General features: G+C 42.5%; 1 protein-coding gene across 15 annotated transcripts in view; it reads left to right on the plus strand.

The window, feature by feature from the left end:
• DLGAP2 (DLG associated protein 2) overlaps nucleotides 1–26409 on the plus strand; it is a 1020080-nt gene that overhangs the window by 103036 nt on the left and 890635 nt on the right. For 5 of the 15 annotated variants that reach the window (XM_024345427.3, XM_063816097.1, XM_063816099.1 and 2 more), the window contains exon 2: nucleotides 12207–12308. The exons of the other annotated variants lie outside the window; for them this stretch is intronic. In XM_024345427.3, the coding sequence (XP_024201195.1) occupies nucleotides 12294–12308 (15 nt within the window). In that variant the 5' untranslated portion in view covers nucleotides 12207–12293. The remainder of the gene's footprint in view (nucleotides 1–12206; nucleotides 12309–26409) is intronic. 15 annotated transcript variants of the gene reach the window in all.

Here is a 26409-nt window from a genome sequence, read left to right on the forward strand (position 1 = left end):
TTCTCTGTTTCTTTGTCCCTCACTGTTCATTCTCTGGGATTTATCACGGGAAGTACCACTCTGTCGTCCGTGTGGCTCTGACTCGCCCAGAAGCATGGTGTGCTCTGGTGCAAATTTCTCTTTGGTTGGCGATGTCTTGGAGAAGGCCTGGACTGCGGTCAAGGCCCTCAGCTCTGGGACTAACTCTGCACCTGACAATCTGCTCTAACTCCTCCTCTCAGCAGGGCTCAGCCCATCAGCACGACTGGGGGTGTGAGCTTGCTCTGTGTCCATCCCTTTCTAACTACTGTTCATGACTTGTAGGTCTTCAAGTGTCATCTCCTCCTCACCCTCCTCTCTCTGGAACATGTGGACTTTCCACAGTGAATCTCATGCTGTTTAATCTCCCCACTTCTAATCTTTGCAGCTTTCCTCCGTCTTTTAATTCCTCCAATTTTACTGATTCTTGCAATACTTGACAATTTAATATTGCTCAAAATACATTTTGTACTGAAATGCTGTTTCATATTGTTTTAGTCATTAATTAAAATATTAAGGAAAATATAGGGTAGTTTATCTGGTACACACCATTACCCATTTTATGCTTGTGGCAATACAGTGATTTTAAAACAATAGCAGATATGAAGTTGTAAGTGCCTAATATGCTGATAATTGGATTTCACACAAAGCTGTTTGCCACCTATTGTTTTTGAAGTACATTCTATAAATGAAACTTCATTACACAGTAAATTATTTTTCTGTAATCCTTATTTATGAGACATGCCGTGCTGCAATTTTTTTAACCATTGTTTACTAAATTCTGTTGCCATTTTTAACATAATAATCAACTATAAAAAGGTGTAATTGAGTTTTCTTGTCCAAGTTGTTTATCAGTGGGTTTTTAAACTGAGAACAGAGGAGGAAGAAAAATAGCTGGCGGTGATTTATGAATCAGTTCCTTCATCTTATCCTGTGGCTGTTTTCCCACTTTGCCAACACATGCCAGAGCTCAATTTCTGTCTGACACACTTCTAGTTCAGTAATGCAGTTATGTTCCTTAGGGACATGTGTTTACGCGGAATTGCAAACTTGATTAGGAGATCCTTTGTCAATGTTGACATCTAGAGGTGGCTGTGGTTGGATGTTCGGGTATAATGCCTGTTGGAAAAGGAAGAGCGTATGGGGGGGTGAACTTGAGGCTGTGAGCTTGGATGGCCACCGTGTAGAAGTCATCGCTGTCATCTCCCGGACTTTCCTCTTCACTTTCTTGGTTGTGACCCTGATTTCTGTTTGTTTGTGCACGGCGCCTCCCCGACCTGCCCGGTGCAGCCTGGGTGTGCTAGTGAAGCTCACTCCATTATCCCGCCTATGGGCGCGAGCAAGTAACCTGATTCAAGTCTGTGAAACCGGAGAAGGGGCTTCTGGGAAAGAGGTTTCCTCCCTTCTTGGAGACAGCTTCTAGAAGTGCGGATTGCTCCCCTTCCTGGGAATGAGCACGAACTATCTGGGGGCCCTGCCAGGGCTCCTGCCATGGTGAGAGGCCACCAGCTTTCGGATGAAGCTCCCATCAACCTTGGAATGAGCAGGAACTATCTGGGGGCCCTGCCAGGGCTCCTGCCATGGTGAGAGGCCACCAGCTTTCGGATGAAGCTCCCATCATCCTTGGAATGAACAGGAATTATCTTGGGGCCCTGCCAGGGCTCCTGCCTTGGTGAGAGGCCACCAGCTTTCGGATGAAGCTCCCATCATCCTTGGAATGAGCAGGAACTATCTGGGGGCCCTGCCAGGGCTCCTGCCGTGGTGAGAGGCCACCAGCTTTCGGATGAAGCTCCCATCATCCTTGGAATGAGCAGGAATTATCTGGGGGCCCTGCCAGGGCTCCTGCCTTGGTGAGAGGCCACCAGCTTTCGGATGAAGCTCCCATCAAAGGATATAAGGGGAAGAAAATAAACCACGGCTTCACTGAGCCATGGGACCAAACTGACTCTGAGGCTCTGCACTTTGCCTTCCTGGGAGCCAGTAAGTTGCCTTTACTGTTAGGCAAGCGTGAATTGGCTTTTCCTTGACTCTCCGTCAGACACGACGTGATTGGCACTGGCCGGAATTCTGGAAGGACATGGGGTGGTGAGGCTTCTGGACTTCTGCCAAAGCCTGTACTGGTCGAGGTTCTCCAGAGAAACGGGATCAGTAGGATGTGTGTGCTCCTCCATCTCTGCAATGGGGAGGGAAGGAGAGAGGGATTTAACGCGAGGAAGTGGCTTGCACAATTGTAGGGGCTGGTGAGTCTGAAATCTGCAGGGTGGGCCAGCAGGCAGGAGACCCAGGGAGGAGTTGGTGCTGCAGCGAGGGTTCGAAGGCCGTCTGGAGGTGAAGGCCCCATGCCCTTCTGCGTGACCTTGTCCCTATGGCAGTGGGCACGGTTGTCCTGGGGTGTGTCCTGACTGCCCATGGGGGATGGTGAGGGAAATGGAGTTAGCGATGGTGTCTGCGGGAAGTCCCTGCCTCCCAGCCTCTTGTTTACGGCTTCTCCCTTCTGCCGGCCCCGCCAGACTCTCAGCATTGACTCAGGAGTTCTTCCCAAGAGGAATGTAGAATTGAAGAAAGGGTGGCTGCGTTGAGCGTGGGAGAAATCAGGTGTGGCATTTTGTGGCAAAGACAGTGTCATTAGAGAAGGTAGTTTTGAGAATGATTTCTTTTGCTGATAATGAGATGCCTGTGACATTTCAATTAAATCTGTAATTATAGAGTAATATATTATAAACTAATCAAATAGATGAAATTATTAGCTACAGATCCTTGCATTTGGTGTGCTGAGATTTAATCAAAGCTTTGATAAGGACGGGGATAACAGATTAGCAATCATACGGCATATAGGAGCTAAGTGTTTAAATGGGGTTGAGAAATGAGATCAAAATGACAACATTCAGCTTTGGAGCATGGGAGCAGCTGAATTGCAGGCACAATAGTGGTTATCCTAATGCACCCATAGTAAAATTCCTATTTAAGTATTTAGGTATTGATTAGATTAATAGTGCTTTTGAATACATTTATGAGTTTAAAACCTTTGGTAGAGAATCTCTGGTTCTCAAATGAGGAATGGTTGATGGCTGTGTGTCGTGTAAGTGATAAAACGTGATAATAGAACACATGTAATTTTTCATAATACCCCGGTATGCTTTGCCATAGCTGCTTCTTAGCTATAATAGAAGACTTTCTAAATTATATGTTATTTTCAATCAGTAATACCTTTCAACCAACAAAATGGAACATAAAATTACTATATTTTCTTACCTTATTATATGGTCAAGACAAAAAACCTATTGTGATCTACAGTTTCTGTTATCTCATGGATATCCTAGTGGTTTATATTTCCTTTTTAAAAGGAAAAAAAAACCAAAATGCTGAGACATTTTGGGATTGTTAGTTACAGTATTTATGGATATAAATTAGGTGGGGGATATTTGATAAAGTGTTTATATTCATATAAACACTTGTATTTTGTATTACAGAAAATATTATGTTGTGATTTAGAAGGTAGATTCTATAATGTCATCTTGTTTCTTTTTATTAGAAAAAGATGCCTCATGTGAAATAGAAACATGAACTCTGCTCTTCCTAGCACCCTTGAGGTGTGCGTGTCTTAGATTTCTTCAAACCTATTCTTTTATTTTCAAAGCTGAGGAATAAACAGGAAGGTAAACTGATATGGAAATTATACAGTGTGTTTTAAAGGAGGTGAGGGCCTAGACACTCGCTGATGCTGCTGGCTGAACCCTCATCCAGGGGCCTGCTCTGCTGAACTTTTTGTCTCTAGCACAAAAGTGGGGGCAGTTCTCTCTTTCCCCAGCTCTGCATTCCCAGTAGAGTCAAAGAATTTGGGGTTCTTTCTCCCTCCACTGACTGAGGCTGCACATTTCTCCAGCAGATAAACAGTGAGATGCCTGTTATCCTATGCAACAGCTACCTGCCTCTCAATGTTCTTCTGCCGAATGTTCTGGGGCCCCAGAAGCAGGACTCCTGTCTGCACTCAGTGTGTAGTGATGAGGATGAATAGATGATAAAAAGTACAGGACATCTAAAGGGAATCATCCCCTTAAAGGAGAAAACATACTGAATTTTAATTTTAATGGTGACCTCCTATTAAAATAAGCTTAAAGGAGGGACTGGAAAAAAACTCAGAAAAAGATCTAATGTGTCTTTGAAGGAAGGTTTCAGATTTCTTCTGTAAAATAAGAGCAGGATGCCATAAAAAAGGAAGAATTTTAGAATCACAATTTAGTTTCTTTTCCCATCAAAATCAGTAGAGGCAGTGAAAAGTAGAATAGACATTATAACACCTCAGTTTTGGTAACTGAGTTAAGCGACTGGCCCCAGGTTGTGTAGTGCATAAGATCAAATGGACACACTTGGCTCCAGATGCCATGTTTGCAACACTAGTTTAGCTCTTAGAACATTTCTATTCATGTTCTGAGGATTTTACCTGAGGAATTCATTGAATCCTTACAAATAGCATATGAAGTAAGTCTTATTATTTTCATGTGCCCATTAGGAAACAGGCATGGAGACTTTATGTAACTATGTCCTGAGGATGTATTACTAGTAAGGGCTGGATCCCGGATTCAGACCCTGATTCGGATCCCATAAACCAATATGCTATGTGGAACACCTGTAAAGCAAGAATAGGTAGTTTTGTAAAATGACCAATTAGAAATACTATGAACGTTGGGAGGCTGAGGCAGGTGGATCACAAGGTCAGGAGATTGAGACCATCCTGGCTAACATGGTGAAACCCCGTCTCTACTAAAAATACAAAAGAAAAAAAAAAAAATTAGCTGGGCGTGGTGGCAGGTGCCTATAGTCCCAGCTACTCGGGAGGCTGAGGCAGGAGAATGGTGTGAACCTAGGAGGCGGAGCTGCAGTGAGCTGAGATCATGTTACACCACTCCAGCCTGGCAACAGAGCAAGACTCCGTCTCAAAAAAAAAAAAAAAAAAAAAAAAAAAGAAAGAAATACTATGAACATTATAGCCCTTGAAATGAAAACTTGGTAGATATTTATAGATCAGATATAGCTGAAGAAAACATTAATGAAATAGAAGATTAAGCTAAAGAAATTTCCTAGTGTTAAGCATAAAAAGAACATGAGAAAGCACAGTTAACGGAGTGGATATATCTGAAAAGCAAAAAAGTAGATCCATTAGAAGCTAAAGAAGGAGGTAATAGAAAGGGGGGTGTCGCAGTGCATGTGTGCTGCTACAACCAAATGCTTGAGACTGGTTTCTTTATAAACAGCAGGAGTTTATTTCTCACAGTTCTGGAGGCCACGAGTCCAAAGTCAAAGTACAGGAGGCTTGGGGTCTGGTGAGGGCTGCTGTCTGCTTGCAGGGTAGTGCCCTGTGTCTGTGTCCTCTGAAGGGAGGAGCACTGTGTCCTCACTTGGCGGAGGAGCAGAACACCCTGTTCCCTCAAGCCTTTTTAGGAGGGCCTTAGCCCATCTGTGGAGGCTTTGCCCTCATGACTTAAGTTTTAGCATGTGAATTTTGGAGACCTTTTCAGACCATCACAGTGGTCAATCAGTATTTGAGATTAAAATGGCAGATAATTTCCCCAAATTGAGGGAAAATCCTTTCAGATGGATACGTTGTATCACCTGCTAAGCGGAAATAAAGATAAATTCAATATTCTGATGTATCTCTGTAAAATTTCACTGTGTCCAGGATAACAGCAAAATCCTAAACAACTTGGTAAAGAAAATATAAATTGGTTATAGATTGGTAAATAATGCCTTAACAATAATACTAGAAGAAGATATTTATTGAATGTCTTGAATTCTATCCCTAATGTGCCTATCATTTGATACTGAGGGCAAATAAAGACATTTTCAGACTTGGCAAGTTAACAGAGGCCATACTGAAAGGAGGACAAGAGGATACAAAAGAAGAATACTTTGGAGCATGTGTTTTCATTCATCTCATTTTATCTCATTTCTTAGATGTAGTAATTGTTTTATAAATTTGGGAGCTTCAGTGTTAGTTACATATATATTTAGAATTGTGATATTTTCCTGTTGGACTAGTCCTTTTATCAGTGTATAATGCCCATCTTTGTCTTTTTAAAATGCTGTTGCTGTAAAGTTTGTTTTATCTGATATAAGAGTAGTTACTCCTGCTTGCTTTTGATGTCCATTTGCATGGAATATTTCTTCCACCCCTTTATTTTAAGTTTATGTGAGTCCTTATATGTTAGGTTAGTCTCTTGAAGACAGCAGAAACTTGGTTGGTGAATTCTTATTCATTCTACCATTCTGTATCTTTTAAGTGGAACATTTAGTACATTTACATTCAATGTTAGTATTGAGATGTGAGATACTATTCCATTCATCATGCTATTTGTTGCCTGAATACCTTGGGTTTTTTTTTTTTTTTTCATTGCATTATTGTTACATGTAATAGGTCCTGTGAGATTTATGCTTTAAGGAATTCTATTTTGGTGTATCTCAAGGATTTGTTTCAAGATTTAGAGCTCCTTGTAGCAGTTCTTATAGTGCTGGCTTGGTAGTGGGGAATTCTCTCAGCATTTGTTTATCTGGAAAAGAGTGTATCTTTCCTTCATTTACGAAGCTTAGTATCACTGGATGCAAAATTCTTGGCTGGTAATTGTTTTGTTTAAGGAGGCTAAAAATAGTACCCCAGTGCCTTCTAGCTTGTAGGGTTCCTGCTGAGAAATGTGTTAATCTGATAGGTTTTCCTTTATAGGTTAGCTGATGCTTTTGCCTCCAGCTCTTAAAATTGTTTCCTTTCTCTTGACTTTGGATAACCTGATGACTATGTGTCTAAGGTGATGATCTTTTTGTGATGAATTTCCTGGGTGTTCTTTGAGATTCTTGTATTTGGGTGTCTAGATCTCTAGTAAAAACAGGAAGTTTTCTTTGATTGTTCCCTCAAATATGTTTTCCAAGTGGTTAGATTTCTCTTCTTCCCTGGAAACAATTATTCTTAGGTTTGGACATTTAACACAGTCCCAAACTTCTTAGAGGCTTTGTTCATATTGAGTGGATCACAAGGTCAGGAGATCGAGACTATCCTGACTAACACGGTGAAACCCTGTCTCTACTAAAAATACAACAAAATTAACCTGGTGCGGTGGTGGGCGCCTGTAGTCCCAGCTCCTCAGGAGGCTGAGGCCGGAGAATGGTGTGAACCTGGGAGGCGGGGCTTTCAGTGAGCCAAGATCGCGCCGCTTCACTCCAGCCTGGGCGACACAGCGAGACTCCGTCTCAAAAAAAGAAAAAAAAGAAAGTTATCTTTTCTTTGTCTTTGATGGGCTGGGTTAATTTGAAAGCCTTGTCTTAAGCTCTCAAGTTCTTTCTTCAGTTTGTTCTATTCTATTGCTGAGACTTTCCAGTGCATTTTGCATTTCTCTAAGTTTGAACTTGATTTCCGGAAGTCATCATTGTTTTTTATTTATGCTATCTATTTCACTGAAGAAGGTTTCTTTCACATCCTGTATTATGTTTCTTCATTTCCTTAAGTTGGACTTCACCTTTCTCTGCTGTGTCCTTGATTAGCTTAATAATTGACCTGAATTATTTTTCTGGCAATTCAGAGATTTCTTCTTGGTTTGGATCCATTGCTGGTGAGGTAATATGATCTTTTGGGGGTGGTAAATAACCTTGTTTTATCCTGTTACCGGAATTGTTTTTCTGGTTCCTTCTCATTTGGGTAGACTACATCAGAGGGAAGATCTGGGATTCAAGGGCTGCTGTTCAGACTCTTTTCTCCCACGGGGTGCTCCCTTGATGTGGTGTTCTCCCCCTTCCCTTAGGTATGTGGCTTCCTGAGAACCAAACTGTAGTGATTGTTTTTGCTCTTCTGGGTCCAGCCACCCGGTGGAGCTACTAGGCTCTGAGCTGGTGCTGGGGGGTGTCTGTAGAGTCCTGTGATGTGATTTTTGTCTTAAAGTCTTGCAGATGTGGATACCATCACCTGCTCCGGCGGAGGGGACAGGGGAATGAAATGGACTCTGTGAGGGTCCTTGGTTGTGTTTTTGTTTAGTGTGATGGTTGGCCTCCAGCCAGGAGGTGGTGCTTTCAAGAGTGCATCAGCTGTGGTCCCATAGGGAGGAAGCAAACTTGCCCTAGGGTCACCTGGTTAAATATTCAGGTTTCTCGGGCAGTGGGCAGGGCCATAGAGCTCCCAAGATATTATGACCTTTGTTTCAGCTACCAGGGTGGGTAGAGAAAGACCACCAGGTGAGGGACAGGGACAGGCATGTCTGAGCTCAGACTCTCCTTGGGTGGGGCTGGCTGCAGCTGCTGTGGGGGATGGACGTGTGGTTTCCAGGCCAATGGAGTTATATTCCCAGGGGGATTATGGCTGCCTCTGCTGAGTCACACAGGTCGCTAGGGAAGTGGGGGAAAGCTGTCAGTGACAGACCTCACCCCACTCCCACGCAGCCCGCTGTCCTAAAGGTTGGTCTAACTCCCACCGTGCCCCACCAACAGTACCGAGTCTATTTCCAGGCAGCCAGTAACCCCCTGAGAATTTTCCCTGGAACTTTCCCTGGACCACGAACCTCCCCATTGAGAAAGCACAGACTCACGGTTTTTCTGCATTTCAGGGAGCCTGCAGCACTGATCTAGTTCCTTCCAAGGGTCTGTGGATTCTCTTGGCTTTCCTAGTATGTTCCTGCCGTAGTTGTTGGGGCAAAAGTTAATGACGTGAGTCTCTACATGCTGCTCTGTACATCCGAGTGGGAGCTGCAAGTTAGTCCTGCCTCCTATCTGTCATCTTAATCCTCTCTGCTGTTTAAAAGAACATGTGCAAACTGTGCTGAGAATAGGAAACTTGTGGCAAGATTTATAAAGAAAATAAAGAGAAAATTCAAGAGTATACAGTTAGTGAAAAATGTTATAGAATCATAAAGTTAGAAGAAATAGAAGATGATCTGTAGAAATTTTTGCTGAGAAATTTGAAAATCAAGATAAATGATTTGTTTTCTTGGTGACTATAAATGATATAAATTGATTCAACAAAACTTAGAAAAATTTAATGGAGCAGTAACCATGGAAAAACTAAAAATTTTCATAGATGTCTTTTTACAAGAGGAACTGGCTCAGATATTTTATAGGTAAATTCTTTAAAACCTTTTAGGAAATGATCATTTTATGTTATCTCAGACTAATAAGCATCACTCTCATTTAATGACTGAATCCAGAATTTGATAAGTATCACAGAAAAGGGCTGACCTTATTTAAGAATATATAAATTTGCTACCCAAAATGTTAGCCAGTTGAATCTAGTTAGATGTTAAGTATGAGCGTAAGCTTTGCCTCATAAGTGCGATGTTATTTTAATAATAGTATCCCTATGTAGTAATGCATAAGATAAGGATATTTTAAAAACCCCTCATGACTATATCAATAGATATCGTAGGGCCTTTAAGCAACATAGCAGCCGTCTGTGATAGAAATTCTAAGTGAAAGAGAAATGGCAGGAAACTTCCGTGAAACAGGTCAAGATATGATCAGAAACTCAACAGGTGCAGGAGTAAGTGCGAAAATGCTAAAGTATGGAGCAAAGCGGCAATGCCACAGTCATTACTATTGTTCCATTTCTTCTGAAGTCTCTACTATCTTGGGGAAATATATGAGAAAAGATATTGGGAATCAAGAGACTTATTTTCATTGGAAAATGATAAAGACTATACAAAATCCATACGATAATTAGTAACGTTGGGCATGGAGAACAAATATGAGATCAATGAATGAACATTATTAACTGTACTGTGCATGACAGAGTAGTGGAAAAGTAGGCACATCCTCAGAAAGAATAAGCCTCACAAAATATATTGGAATGAAACAGGAATGTGTAAGATTTATAGGAAAAACAATGAAACACCTGGGAGGTACGTAAAACATCACCAAGTACTTGGTGTGGAGTGGTGCTTGCGTGGCTGACTCGGCATGGAAATGTGGCACTTCATGGAAGTGGTGATTGTGGATTATATCATTTCCATGAGAACCCTTTCCTGTTTGGATTGGTCATGAAGGTGGGAATAGGGGAGTGGATTACGTGGTAATGAAGTTAATCTATAAGAACAAATTCACAAGATTGTTCAATAAGATGTGTTAGAGAAAAATATGAACCATGAGAGTTCTTGTCTACTAAGAGAAACACACTAGTGCTGTAGGAGATAAATCAATCTGTAGAACAAACTGTTTTATGTGGGTAACATTTTCAAGTTAGTCAGGAAAATATGGATTCTTCAGTAAATTTGTTGGGATAATTGGTTATCCATTGGAGAAAAAATTCATTTCCATCTCACAACTCAACAAAGTTTTAAACATGTTAAATATGTAATCATTAAAGATAGTTACTGAAAGTCTAACAGAAAATTTAGTACAGTATGTTTTTTAAATTGTGCAATTGGGAAGATCTTTTAAATCACAGAAACAGTGAAGGAAGGAACTGATAGATTTGGACACATGCATATGAAACCCTTCTAAACTGTTGAAAGATATCATTAATGGGGCTAATAGGCAAATGACAAACTGAAAAAACATTTGCAATGTGTAGAATAGATAAGCATCTGGCATATGTAAAGAGTTCCTCGAAAGCAATGAAAAATTTATCCCCCAAAAGAAAAAAACTAAGAAACAGTTTACACAGAAATTTGTTTGCTCAATAACCACATTAAAAGGTCCCCAGACTCTAGGAAAACAGTGAGAAACTATTTTTTTCCACCAGAGGCAAAAGCAAGAAGATTGTTGATATGTGGCAATGTAAATAGAAACCAATGTTTTAGTAGCATTTTGGGCTCATGTGCATATCCTTTGACTCAGTAATTCTGTCTAGAAACCTACCTGCATAAACTCACTAATGAGAAGCATTAAAAAATGTATGCAGAATTCTTAGGAAATGGGAAAATTGGAGATAACCTAAATACTCAAGAGTGAGGGATTTGTGGGGCTAAAATAATTGTGATTGTTTCATGCCAGGAAGATGTAGTTCTGTCTGTACCGATATGGAGAAATGTTGATATATTGATAGGAAGTGGATAAGTCTCCTTGAAGAGCAGAATGTGAATTCTAGAACGGTGGAGAGTTGAACAGTAAGTGCCTGGAAATGAATAGGCAATTTAGACTGACAGTCACATAAAGCGTACGTTAACTGGTTACAGGAAACCAACGGTTGATTTTCAGTTTGTTTATTATTTTATAATGAATATTTCCCAAATGTGCTTGCTACAATAAAAGTTAGCTAATTTTCTTACCTTATTAGAATTTTACATTTGAAAGTATTTACATGGCATTAACTAACTAATCATCAAACAGATGTTTGGTCAGAGATTCTGGTGACAACAACGTTTCAGCAGATAGCAGGCAATGTTCAGCAGCCCTGACCTTCAGGAAAGTCAATATAACATGATCATAGTTTTTAAGGCTATATAAAGTGTATGTAGGAGAGTGTTTCGCGATCACCAGCTCAGTGAGAAGAAAAGACTGGCATATCTTTCCAGTGTAACTTTATAAACCTAATAAGTCTCCTTAAAAAAACACAAGTGTTCGTACTTCCTCCGATTCATTTCTGGCGGGGAATAATAATTTCATGCATTAGTATGCCATGGAAAAAATGAGCTGGGAATTTTGTAATTTATCAAAAATACATATATTAGCACCTTCTTTTTAAAAACATGCTACACTGAATTTCATCTGGGTACATAGCATTTTTGTCTCCTGGAAAGAAAATGATCAATTATTAATATTCTCTGGTACTGGTTGTTTGTTTCTTGGAATCTGTTTGGTTCTTTGCAGAACTGGACTAATTTCACAGATACCTATTTTTCATCAAATTATATAAGGAATCATCATAATTGCTGATTTAAAGTATGGTTTTATTATTTCTCTTTGGTTCAATATTTCAAAATGGTTAAATGTACATTATTATCATTTCAAATCCTGCTTTGGAATGGAAATAGTAGTTTCCACGATCATACATCCTGGATCCACACACACAGCGTGCCATTCCACGGTCTGGTGTACAAACAGTTGGTGGTGATTTTTATATACAGTTTCTGTGCCTACTTCTTCTTGCCATATTGCTCTTTTCAGCTGATTAATTATTGCTTAGTCTCGCTTTTTAATGTACATTCCTTTTTTTTCCCCATAGGGGAGGTTATTTACCCTTTTTATCACATTTTCCCCATCTCTATCCATTCCCCACCTAGGCTTTCTCGCCATCCGAGGCTTGGCCCTAGCCCTGCGCGGCTTCCCTCGCGGCTGCGAACCCTCTGCCTGCGCCCAGCCCAGCCACAATGGGGACTGCTCAGGTACAGTGTGATCTTGCTCTTGCTTCCTGTGTGTGTCCGTCCTGCGGTCCTTACCCAGCATTTGCTTACTGCCTGCTGTGATGGGTGCTCCACCCGGGGAGGGGCACAGGGATGACGGGGGCCTGGCCAGGCTCAGGCTACCTGGAAGGAAACAGGCAGCTGGGTATGGTAAGGCCGGGGGTGAGTGTTCCTGGGGCAGAAGCAGGAGAGGCTGCGGACACTGTCCACAGCTTCAGCTGGGTGTTTCTCTGTTCAAACAGAGCTGTGTTTAAAAACTTCTCATGCGCACAGTGTTTCTGCTGTTATCATTGGCAGTGGGGAGAGAATGTTGAGAAATTCGGGAGGCCTGACAGAGAGTAGGAGCAGGGCCACGTCACTGCGTGTGCTCCGAATGAATCTGTGCATTCACCAAGTGTACGTGTGACTGCAAACTGTCCCCAAATACTGCCAGAATGGAGCTTTTCAAATAGCAGTCTGAACTATTTTCCAGTGGCTTTCAAAGAGCTTTCCTGTGGAAGCTGGTGGTGTGTGGGGAAACAGGAGTGCACGTCCACAGGCCTGGGTGTGGTGAGACGGGACACAGCCTTCGGACAACAGCATCCTGGGGCTGTGGACGCCACAGTGACCACAGCTGGGTGCTGCAGGGACTGTCCAGAGGGCCATGCCCACCTCCTGCAGTCCCCAGACCCACAAAGAGCAGATTCGAGAGGAGGGTTTTGTCAGTTTACCTGCCCCAGTGCCAGTGGGTGAAGCACACAGTCACGGAGACGGCATTTCACGAGATTTGTCAAAGGGAAGGGAGGATTATTTCTTATTTCTTATTCCAGAGGTGCTTTGCACTGATGGAAAGGTCTAAATTTCAGGGGGGGCCATGTTGCTGCCACTGCCCTGTCATCTCCTTCTGTTTCTTTCCTTCTTTTACGTCTCACCTGGTGGCAGCTTCACACGTTCTGGCTCAGAGTTCCGATACTTTCTCTACCCACTTGGTGGCCTCAGAAAATGGTGTTGACTTCAGGCTGCCAGACCAAGTTGCCACCTCAGGAACAGGCAGCTCTTGTTCTGGCATTTCGGGAGCTCTGTGTACAGCTTCTGAGGAGTTGTAAGGCGAGCTTGAATTCATTATTATTATTATTATTATTATTATTATTTTTGATATCTGCTTTCCCCCCTGATCAGAAAAGACAGTCCATAGTACGCTTGTCAACTCTCCATTGAAACTCCCTGTAACCAGAAAGGGGCAATTGCTTATTTGTCCTGTGAATTAGTTAGGGTGCTTAATTGCAAAGAAAAGACTCACTCTGGTGTGTTTAAGCAGAAGATAACTTGTTAAAAAGGAAATCAGGCATCCCATAGACCCTTGACTTCGTCAGCTGCAGCAGCACGGGGCTCAGCAGGAGACCCCCAAGAGCTCTGCACAGACCCCTTCCTGGGACACGCACCCCAGCAGGGATGTGTGGGTGTCAGGATATAGCTATGGCGCCTGCCTTCAGCTGCCAGAGATGTTGATCGAAACGTTTTTGTTGTTGATGTTTGTTGTCGTTTTGTCTTGCACTTTGGGAAGTGGTCATTCGCAGCACGGGGAGCTGTCAGAAGTGCAGGGAGGCCATTCGGGAGCCCGGGGCAGCCAGGACGGGGGAGGTCAAGAGTCTGCGGCCTGGGTCCATCCACTCGGGCTGTCCTCTCGTTCTCTTGTTGTGCGATGACAATGGCAGCGCCCGTGAGACACGGCTATCCCTTATACGATGGAATCCCACTTAGCTTTATCCCAAAGGGGAAGTTGCAATCACATTTGTCATGTCCCCTAACTCCGAAAGGATCCTGGGACAACGTTTCTTCTTTTTTTTCTTCTTCCTCCTCCTCTTCCTTTTTCCTTCTTCTTTCTTTCTTTCTTCTTTTCTCCCTCTGTCACTCAGGCTGGAATGCAGTGGTACCATCATGGCTCACTGCAGCCTCAACCTCCTGGGCTCAGGTGATCCTCCCATCTCAGCCTCCTGAGTAGCTGGGCCTATAAGTACTTGCCACCATGCCTGGCTAATTTTTGTATTTTTTTGTAGAGATGGGGTTTTGCCATGTTGCCCAGGCTGGTCTTGCACTCCTGGGCTCAAGCGATGTCTTTGTCTCGGCCTCCCACAGTGCTGGGATTGCAGGCGTGAGCCCACCATGCCCGGGCACATTCCTTCTTCTTTCTCTGGTTCAGCACAGCCCCTCTTGATTTAGATGCTGCCAGGGTTCCCTGCAGGAAATGAGGGAGCGCGTTGGCTTACTTTTCCTATATAAATATCTGCATGACACAGCAGTGTTACGGGCAGCTTTTATGGTTTGAGGACCCAGTGTTCGTGACTCCTGTCCCCACCCCCACCTGTGTTCCCCTTGTCGTGGCCCCAGTCCTGGCTCCGGGAGCTTCCCCTCTGGTGAAGATGAGTGCTGACCTCCTGGTGGTTCCGCCTGTTTGGGGTCACTGGGGTCACTGCCATCCTCTGCAAGCTTTGTCTGGTAAGTGTGGTAGTGCTAGCGATTCAGAGGACCCAGGGTCCAGACATGCTGCCCTCATCAGCAGCAACAGAGGCTCTCCTGCACCCCAGGGATGTGGTCACACCCACTTCCTTTCTGCCCACTGGTCTGGTGGCACAGGCAGCTCAGCCTCCAGCCGCAATTCACTGGAGCACCCCGCATTGTCCCCTGGCATCTCACTCCCTGAGGGACCATGGAAGCCGCAGGGCATCAGGGGATAAGAGACAGAGATTTTGAGAGGGGCCACCCCACCTCCGTGCCAGTCCTTTGAGCGATGTCTTCTGGCTGCGGGACAAGCAGCACCCTGTGTTGACTCCAGGTGCGAGTAAGATACGCACCACATCCTGCAGGAGCCGGCTTGAGAAACCCCCCAGAACTCACTGCAGACCCTGCCAGAGGAGGGCTCTTCCTCTGCCCTCACTGTCCCCAAAATGACCCCACAGAACCATCTGCAGGGTCTCTGCTACCATACGGCTGTCAGGATACATACATGCCCTGGATGCCTGAGACCCACGTGCCTGTGGTTCAGCCACACAGCTGCTGGATCAGGTTGTGCTGTTAGATTCTACCTTGGGAGGGTGGAGCTTTCTGTGGGAAACTGTACACCTTTAGGATGAACAGGCACCACAGTTAGGATTTGGGATCGGAGAGTTCTCTGTTGTGGGCTTTCCTGGGTGTGGAGGCTGTTCCACAGCAGCTGGCCTCTGCCCAGAGGCAGCCGCACTTCCTTCCAGCGGTGAGTGCCAGGCAGTCTTCAGCACTACCAAGTCCTGTGGACAAAGCATTCCCCACCCACTGAGAAACTTTGTTAGCATGAAGTTCATCTTGTTCCCTTATTATCTCTAACGACATCATCCCTCTCATTCCAGATGTTGCTAATTTGGGTCTTCTCACTGTTCTTCCTCTTCAGTCTGAAGTTTATCCATTTTATTGATTTTATCAATGAACCAGATTTTGGTCTCATTGATTTTCTTTTTTAAAAATTTTTAATTATTGTGGGTACATATTAGGTGTATTTATTTATGGGCTACTTGGGATATTTTGATATAGGCATGCACTTCAAAATAATCACATCAGGATGAAAAAGGTGTCTATCACCTCAAGCACTTATCTTTACTTTGTGTTATAAACAATCAATTATACTCTTTTAGTTATTTTAGAACATACAAGAAGTTGTTGACTGTAGTCACCCTGATGTGGCATCAAATACTAGATTGTATTCATTCTATCTGACTATATTTTTATACGCATTAACCAGCTTTTCTTACCCTGCACTACCCTGGTAACCATCCTTCTGCTCTATTTGCATGAGTTCAGGGTTTTAATTTTTGCTCCCACAAATAATTGAGAACATGCTGTGTTTATCTTTCTGTGCCCAGCTTATTTCACATAACACAATCAACTCCAGTTCCATCAATATTGTTGCAAATGACAAGATCTCATTCTTTTTTATGGCTGCATAGTTCTCCACTGTGTACGTGCACCACATTTTCTTTATCCATTTGTCTGTGGACGGACACTTAGGTGGATTCCAGATCTTGGCTGTTGTAAACAGAGCTGCAGTCAACATGGGCATGCAGATACCTCTTTGATGTCCTGATTTCCTTCCTTTTGGCTTGGTTTTATTGATTTTCATTGTTGTATTTATGTTCCCTGCTTCACTCATGTCTGTCTTGGTCTTTATTATTTCCTTCCTTTCATTCACTTTGGTTTTAATTTGCTCTTCTTTTTCAGGTTTTTTGAAGGTCAAAGCTGAGGTCAGCGATGTGAGACTTTTTCCCCACAGGCATTTAGTGTTATAGAATTTCCCTGTGAATTTTCACCTTTTTGGGTGCTGGGTATTTTGTGTTTCTGTGACATTCTTGGGAAGTAGTTGTTTTGCTGAGCAGAATTAGCTGGGAGCCCTGCCTTCTGCCTGTGGCTGCAGCCTGGTGTCTCGAGGGTCCCGCGCCCCCTCTCGCAGCCTTCTCTGCCCGTCTGTGCTTCACTCGGTCATGCTGACTTGTCTCTTCTGCTGCTCGAGGGACCTCAGTGCTGTGTTTCGTTGGTGGCCTACGTGTTCCTGTGTCCCAGCTACGTTTGGGATTTCTTCTTAGACCTTTGTCATTTATGTGGATTTGAGGAAGGAGAGAGAAGCTTAGGGGTGTCCTCATTTTCCAGCCTCGCACCAGTCTTTCTCATGAATGTTTTTGTAGAAACATCCAGTCTTTCCATTCTCTCTCACTAGAGGAGGTGTTTCAGAACTACAGAAGGGCTTGCACCATATCCACAGAGATGTTTGCTGTTATCCCTTATGGCAGTGGTTCTCAAATGGGGGCAGTTTTGTCCCCGGGGACATTTGGCAATGTGGGGAGACATTTTTGGTCACACAGTTGGAGGGCGTTTACTTCCAGCATCTGATGGGTCATGGTGGGGCATGCCACAGAGCAGCCTACAGTGCCTGGACAGCGCCACAGCCAAGAATCATCCAGACCAAAATGCTGAAAAAGGCTTCATTTGTATTACCTAACCTATAAAACTTAGGTATCTCCTGGAGTGTGAATAAGAAGGAGAAGGAGATAATATAACCTTGATATAGAACTGTTTGTCTTCAAAGTGAGGATTTTTCATGGGTGTTCTTAGGGCATTGAATGATAGCAGACTTGCATGCAAATTCATTTAAATGGATTATTTTTAAAATACACATTTGGACTTTCAGGAATAACAATCACATGTCTTTGAGACAACCCACTGAAGTTACTCAAACGGTTATTTCAATGATATGATAGTTCAGTGTAAATAATTACGTGTATAACGCTTTCTTCAGTAATTATTGCAATTGCAATCTTCATGCAGAACTTAGAACAGTATTTACATTTCTGTTGTGCTTAGACAAGCATAAGAACGACTGCATTTTGATATTTTGTCTCATTTGAAATAAGATAAATGATAGCATGAATTCTTAGCATTACTTCTGGGTCAACCCACAATAATTCTGAATGTAGAAATCTAATTTATTTTGCAAAAGAAAATTCTCTTTTGTCCAGGTAACTGAATAGATATATGTTGCTCAGAGACAAAGACTATGTGGAAAAGAAACTGAGGACACATTTATTATCGGGGGACCTGCCCCGATAATCATGTAGGTTCTTTTCTATTTTCCTAAGTGTCGGCTGGCTTGAGAAATAAAAGGACAGAGTACAAAAGAGAGAAATTTTAAAGCTGGGTGTCCGGGGGAGACATCACACATTGGTAGGATCCGTGATGCCCCACAAGCCACAAAAACCAGCAAGTCTTTATTAGGGATTTTCAAAAGGGGAGGGAGTATATGAATAGGTGTGGGTGACAGACATCAAGTACTTAACAGGGTAATAGAATATCACAAGGCAAGTGGAGGCAGGGCGAGATCACAGGACCACAGGACGGAAGCGAAATTAAAATTGCTAATGAAGTTTTGGGCACCACTGTCATTGATAACATCTTATCAGGAGACAGGGTTTTGAGATCAACCGGTCTGACCAAAATTTATTAGGCAGGAATTTCCTCTTCCTAATAAGCCTGGGAGCGCTATGGGAGACTGGAGTTTATTTCACCTCTGCAATCTCGACCATAAGAGACAGGTACGCCCTGGGGGGGCCAGTTCAGAGACTTACCCCTAGGTGCGCATTCTCTTTCTCGGGGACCTTCCATGCTGAGAAAAGGAATTCAGCGATATTTCTCCCATTTGCTTTTGAAAGAAGAGAAATATGGCTCTGTTCCGCCCAGCTCACCGGTGGTCAGAGTTTAAGGTTATCTCTCTTATTCCCTGAACAAGTGCTGTTATCCTGTTCTTTTTTCAGGGTGCCCACATTTCATATTGCTCAAACACACATGCTGTACAATTTGTGCAGTTAATGCAGTTATTACAGGGTCCCGAGACGATATGCATCCTTCTCGGCTGACAGGATTAAGAGATTAAAGTAAAGACAGGCATAGGAAATCACAAGGGTACTGATTGGGGAAGTGATAAGTGTCCATGAAATCTTTACAATTTATGTTTAGAGACTGCAGTAAAGACAGGCATAAGAAATTACTAAAGTATTAATTTGGGGAACTAATGAATGTGCATAAAATCTTCACAATCCACGTTCTTCTGCCATGGCTTCAGCCGGTCCCTCCGTTTGGGGTCCCTGACTTCCCGCAACAATTTATTATTCTCATTGTCTATATGTAATGGATTCATGTTCCAAGAAGCAACTCTGTATTAAAACATATTATTTTTTATTTCTACTGGGTAATGAATCACTGGCTTTTAGTTAGGGTTTGGGAATGCCTTCTAATTTTTTAAAGTGTGTTTAGCTTTGACAAACCTGATTTTTTTAAATTAAACCCATGAGTCCAATTTGGTTTCATTGTTTATGAGGCTAAACCAGGAGAAATCCCTAGTGTTTTCTTCCATTTCTCCCTTAACTAGCAAGAACACTGTGAGATAACTGACATTGCCTGTTACATTGGTAAGGAATCCAGTTTCTAATGTTACAAAATAAAGTGGAGGCAGAATGTGTAAAAATAATCAATATTTGCCTGGCTGTTGGAAACCAAGTTCTAGTTCAGATTTGTCAGTCTCTTTTCTGACCCTGATGAAGTTTGTTCCACCTGTCCCATTTCATCACCCATGAAGGTGACAAATGCCCCGAGGTCTCTCTGTTTCTCAAGGAAAGAGAACACTTGTCTTATTACCAGGCCTTCTGGGTATGGGATGATGAATACCCATCGTGCTTATTTATAAGTAAAGAATTCTAAGTTTTTTTAGTTCAACAAGTTAGGAAATAAGTTTATTATTTAAAAGTAAGTATACACATTATAAAGGTAAAAAGGACCTTCTATCTAATTCAGAGCTTTGCTTCTAGAAATCGTGAAAACTATAAGTTGTTTTAAGTTAGTTATTTCTTTTTTCAAACTATGTAAGCCATATGTCTTACCATAGAAAAATTAACAAACAAAATGAAGAAAAGTTGAAAGGTTTAGAGATGGTTGTTATTGACATTTTGGTTTACTTTCCATATTTTCTATGTTCGTAGTCATATATAGGTTCATAGTTTATATTATCGAAAATTGATATCTTGTGCCTATTATAATAACTGCAGTATATTATGGTGCTTTCCTTGTCAATCAAATATTCAAAATGTGTTCATAGCTATGAGGTTCCCCATTACATGCGCACACCTCAGTTTATGTACCAGTCTCTCGTTATTGACAACAATGTTCAATTCTCCAGTGATATAAATAATACTTGGATAAATTACCTCTATTTGAGTACTTAATTATTTCCTTGGAATAGCTCTTTGGACTTAAAATATTTCAAAAGATGTGGAGATTTTTAAAGATCTTCATTGTAAAGTTTTAATATAGTTCTAGGCAAATGTACCTATCTGCCCTCTCATCAATATTATACATATAACATTTGCTTTTTATTTAATTTTTTAAGTTTTAATTTTTGTGGATACATAGTAGATGTATATATTTATGAGGTACATGAGACATTTTGATACAGGCATGCAATGTGTAATAATCACATCAGGGTCAGTGGGGTATCCATCCCCTCAAGCATTTATCCTTTTTGTTACAAACAATCCAATTATACCCTTTTAGATATTTAAAAATGTACAAATACATTATTAAACTATAGTCACTCCTGTTATGCTATCAAATATTAGATCTTATTCATTCTTTCCATTTTTTTGGACCCACTAACCATCCCCACTTACTTCCAACCCCCATGACCCTTCCCAGACACTGGAGCCATCATTCTACTCTCTATCTCCGTGAGTTCGGTTGTTTTAATTTTTAACATTTGCTTTTTAAATTCTTGGTATAGTTCTTGGTTTGGCAGATGATACATAATTTGCGGCTCTATTTATTTAAGTTACAGGTGCTACTGAGTATGTTTCTTCCTTGTTTTCCATCTTTTTTTCTTTTTGGTGCATGCATTGCATGGTCTATTTTCTCATTTCAATATTACTACGATGTTTATTTTATTCTTTTGAAATCAAAACAAGGTATTAACCCTTTTTCATATATTTACAATTCAAGTATTTTTGTTTCTCATGTTGCCATTTGAGTTATTTTGTTTCATATGTAAGAAGTAAAATTTCTGACTTTGGTGCCTTACTTTAAAAGCCTTTCTTTGCCAACAAACCCTATTTAAACATTCAGCTGTGACTTTTTTTTTTTTTTTTTTTTTTTTTGAGATGAAGTCTTGTTCTGTCACCCAGGCTGGAGGGCAGTGGCACAATCTCAGCTCACTGCAACCTTTGCCTCCCGGGTTCAAGCGATTCTCCTGCCTCAGCCTCCCAAGTAGCTGGCATTACAGGCACGGACCACCATACCTGGCTAATTTTTTTGTACTTTTAGTAAAGACAGGGTTTCACCATGTTGGCCAGGCTGGTCTTGAACTCCTGACATCAGGTGATCCGCTGGCCTTGGCCTCCCAAAGTGCTGGGATTACAAGCATGAGTCACCACGCCCGGTCCAGCTGTCACTTTTTTTTTTTTTTTTTTTTAATACTTTAAGTTCTAGGATACATGTGCACAACATGCAGGTTTGTTACATAGGTATATACATGTGCCATGTTGGTTTGCTGCACCTATCAACTCGTCATTTACATTAGGTATTTCTCCTAATGCTATCCCTACCCCAGCCCCCCATCCCGCAACAGGCCCCAGTGTGTGATGTTCCCTGCCCTGTGTCCAGGTGTTCTCATTGTTCAATTCCTACCTATGAGTGAGAACATGTGGTGTTTGGTTTTCTGTCCTTGTGATAGTTTGCTGAGAATGATGGTTTCCAGCTTCATCCATGTCCCTGCAAAGGACATGAACTCATCCTTTTTAATGGCTGCATAATATTCCATGGTGTATATGTGCCACATTTTCTTAATCTAATCTATCATTGATGGACATTTGGGTTGGTTCCAAGTCTTTGCTATTGTTAATAGTGCCACAGTAAACATACATGTGCATGTGTCTTTATAGTAGTATGATTTATAATCCTTTGGGTATATACCCAGTAATGAGATCACTGGGTCAAATGGTATTTCTAGTTCTAGATCCTTAGGAATGGCCACACTGTCTTTCACAATGGTTGAACTAATTTACATTCCCATCAACAGTGTAAAAGTGTTCCTATTTCTCCACAGCCTCGCCCACATCTGTTGTTTCCAGACTTTTTAATAATCACCATGCTGACTGGCGTGAGATGGTATCTCATTGTGATTTTGATTTGCAGTTCTCTAATCAGTGATGATGAGCTTTTTTTCATATGTTTGTTGATTGCATAAATGTCTTCTTTTGAGAAGTGTCTGCTCATGTCCTTTGCCCACTTTTTGATGGGGTTGTTTGTTTTTTTCTTGTAAAATTTGTTTAAGTTCCTTGTAAATTCTGGATATTAGACCTTTGTCAGATGGGTAGATTGCAAAAGTTTTCTCACATTCTGTAGGTTGCCTTTTCACTCTGTTGGTAGTTTCTTTTGCTGTGCAGAAGTTCTTTAGTTTAATTAGATCCCATTTGTCTGTTTTGGCTTTTGTTGCCATTGCTTTTGGTGTTTTAGTCATGACGTCCTTGCCCATGCCTAAGTCCTGAATGGTACTGCCTAGGTTTTCTTCTAGGGTTTTTATGGTTTTAGGTCTAACATTTAAATCTTTAATCCATCTTGAATTAATTTTTATATAAGGTGTAAGGAAGTGATCCAGTTTCCAGCTGTCACATTTTAATTTTATTGTTTACAGTCATTGCCTGCATTCTTCTGGATTTATTTAGGTGTATCTGTAAGTCAAGGCTCTGCTTGTCTCTGCCTCTGATTGGTGACTCCACTGTTGTATTTACTGAGAAGTGATACTATTAAAGTTTTCTAATGTCAGATTATCTTTGTATTTTGGGAAAATGTTAATTGTGGTCATGGGATATCTGCCTGTCACTTTTCTTTTGCACTGATTTTTTCGATAAACACTTATGTTAAAGCTTTATTTCCCTTTTCAGAGTGCCTGTGGAGGAAGTGAGCACAACTGTGTTTGTGTAAGAATGTCAGCTGCAGTAGGCAGCACATGCTGAGAGCCTCTGCTGGTCCCTGACAGGAGACTGTGCTCAGGTTTGGGTGGGAGCTGAGCAGTGAAGACACTGTGGGATCAACTAGGAGGAGAGAGATGGCACGGGTTGTATGGACATGGGGTGGGCTCTTCCTCCTGGGAGTCAGTTCTTTGTAATGGGATGATGGCTACAGGGCCCCTCGTTTCTCTCACAACTCTGGTTTCTCACAGAGCACACTGATCTGGATTTCAAATTCATGTAGATGAAGGTGCAAACCCAGTAAACATCTGTGACAAGCACTACATCCTCCCATCATCCCCATGAGCAGCACTGGGGTTGATACAGGGCTTACCTGTCTTCATGCTGTGTTCACAGTGTTTCTAAAAAATGGCAGACATATGATTAAGGCCGATGTCTGAGAGCTCTGTCAGAGTAGTGGTGACATCACCCAGTTATTCCTAAGACTTTGGGAAGGCGCACTGGGGGAGTCAGCACTCCAGTACCCATTTCCTGAGAGAATTCAGGCTTTTTGCTGTAACAAATTACCACACACTTCTTGGCTTAAACCATACACATTTATTATCTTAGAGTTCTGGAGGTCGGAAGTCCAACAGGGGTCTTGCTGGGCTAAAATCCAGGTGTCAGCCAGGCCAGCTCCTCTTGAGGTTCTGGGGGGGACCTGTTTCTCAGCGTTTCCCAGCTTTGGAGGGTCCTGCCTGCCTTGGCTTGTGGCCCCACCTCCATCTGCAAAGCCAGCAGCAGAGGGTGGGGTGGGGGTGTCTCTGATGCTGCATCTCTGGCTCAAGGTTCTCTGGCTTAAGGATTCTTGTGATTAGAGTGGGCCATGGCTAGTCCAGGATCACCTCTGTCTCATCTCAGGACCCTCGGCTTCTCCCCTTTGCAAAGTCCCTCTGCCATGTGAGGTCACCAATTCTCAGCTTCTGAAGATCACAGTGTAGACTTCTTTGGGGGTCATTATTCTGCTGCCAGAGGACTTGTTTTTTATTTAAATGTATGCATACCTTTCATCTTTAGAGATTTTTTACCGTGAATTTAGATAAAATTTCTGTATTTCCTGGGAAAATAGTTGCAAAGGAAGTTTTTCATCTTTTATCTCAGAACATGACAGGTTGGATTATCCTCTTTGCCATTTTCAAAGTGGTAAAAAAGAAAAAAATTATTTATGGAGCTGGTGGCTCCTCAGTGGGACGAGAATTCGTGCCTTTTCATTGGTGCAGTGGGCTCGCCCTTGTGTGGGACACAAAGAGGCCTGGAGACGTTGCCCAATTCAATCAGTAACCAAGGAGTGGGATTCATTAGGGGAAACAGAAACCAGGGCTGAATCACGTTCCCAGGCAACTCAGCGTTGCCTAGTACAGCAAGCTCGTCTCAGGATGCGATCCTATTCAGTCATTTTGTGTCTCCACTCATGGAAGAAGCGGAGGACTAGACCATGGGCTGACCAGTACCAGTAGAGCAGTACTGGCTTTTGTGACCCCATACGCCCCTGACCCTCACGTGGGGCAGAGCCAGTCCTGCATGCCAGCGTGTGGCTGTTTTAATTTGTGGGCTTTAACGTGGCAAAATATGAGCCAGACATAAAGACAAGCTGAGAAGTTTAAGCCATTATAGTTCCGTGAAGTTCACAATAGGCTCTGAGCAAATGCAGGCCGACGCATGCGCCTGCGTTCCTCAGTGCCACAAGCACATCATTCAGGACATTTTTGATGAACAGAATTAGTGCTATTCAGCTTAAACATTAAGTGCAAATCTCATTGCTGTCTTCCACCTACCTGCACTTTAACTTGTGATTGTTTTAAGAGTGGTTAGATCTTTCTACCTTTAAAACACTCTGTCTTCCTTGACCAAATCAGTGCAAGAAAAGGAAGCCTTCTGGGAAATGCAGTCCTGGACCTCCTCCTTGTTGTTAGGGAGGAGGGGGTCAAGTGGGTGCTATGCCCTATTGGGTACTACACTCAGTACCTGAGTGACAGGATCCTCTTGGGTACTATGCTTAGTACCTGGATGTCAGGATCATTTGTACCCCAAACCTCAGCCTCATGCAGTATATCCATGTAACAAACCTGCACATGTAACTGTGAACCTACAATAAAGGTTGAAATCGTTTAAAAATAAAAACAAAAACAAACTTTCTAGAATGAGACTTCATTAACCCAAGCAAGGCTGTCACATTGTGTCATGTGTGTATGTGTGCCTGTCTCTGTGTGTGCATGTATGTTAGTGTGCACATGTCTACATTATGTTGGGGTGCACAGGTGCATGCAGGTTACTGCTCACATGTGTGCACGTGTTAGTGTGCATGTACGTTGGTGTGCACGTGTGTTAATGTGCATGGGTGTTTGTGGAGGGGGGGCTGCTTTCATATGGATGGAGTTAATGCTCCTCGTCTGGTACTATGCACTGAATTGAATTCACCAAACAACTGAGTAGTAAGGAATAAAACTTTATTTGAAATATTGCCTGCCATTTAAAACATTTACTTTTAAATATATGTTTCTCTTTATATTCTTGAAATATTACCCACTTCTATTCAAATATTATCTGCTTCCAAAATCTAGTAAGCCAACATTTGGGGTTTGAAGTGGCTTTCTCCAGAGACATTGGGAGAAATGAAGTGAAAAATCAAAACGTGACGACATCGCTCCCAGGCCAGGCCCTGTTTTAGATTCCCCACTGTGCTCCACGCCGCCCCCTAGAATGCTCCCCACCCCACCCCTCTCTCCATCCTCCTCTCCCATCTTGACATTTCAGGGTTTTGGTGGTGGCTTTGTAGTCCGTGGTCCCCCGTGCTCCTGTGTCCGGGGGTTCGTTTGTGGCTGGCCCTGCTGACAGGGCTCTCCGCAGTGCAGGTTTTGAGGCACTCTTAAAACGAGTTCTCTTCCTGAACTTCAGGTTTGCTACCTGTGAACTTGGAATTAAATGCTTTTCTCTGTGCTAGGCTGCGTCACCAAATGTCTGAAATACTTAGTTATTAAAGAGTATTTATGGCTGTTAATTTACAGTTAATTCAGGCTTTCTCTTCTCTGGAGTTAATGCTTTCTCCCCGTACCAGCCGGTCTGTGGCACGTTCTTTCGTGTGGGTCCAGGCTCACCGTCGCTGTCTCAGAACTGCTTTCCTGTTACGCTGCCATAACTGTGATGTTTGTTTATCCATCCCTTCGTGTATCAAACGCAGACCTTTTCTCACAGGTTTGGTCATCTTTGGGTGTAAGACACGTTCCTTCCTTGGAAGACTTTTTGTCCATGAGTGTGAATGGATCCGCACTTAACTCAGAATAAATGCCGAGATGTAAAGGACACCCGCAGCCATGGAGCACAGCGGCGGCGCAACAGCTGTGTTGTTCCTGAACGCTTTTTCTCTGGTCTTAAATTTAGACACCGAATCCTACAGTGTCAGGAAAAGCTGGAGAATGCAGCTGCGGGCCGGGGACTCGGCCGAAAAGCCCCGGCCGCTTCCTGCTTCCAGTGCCCCGCAAGGCTCAGGCGGAAGGTGACTGTCCCCATCCATGTTCTTTCCTGTGGAGTAGACG

The sequence above is a fragment of the Pan troglodytes genome, chromosome 7 (genome assembly GCF_028858775.2).
Source record: "Pan troglodytes isolate AG18354 chromosome 7, NHGRI_mPanTro3-v2.0_pri, whole genome shotgun sequence".
Taxonomy (NCBI): domain Eukaryota; kingdom Metazoa; phylum Chordata; class Mammalia; order Primates; family Hominidae; genus Pan; species Pan troglodytes.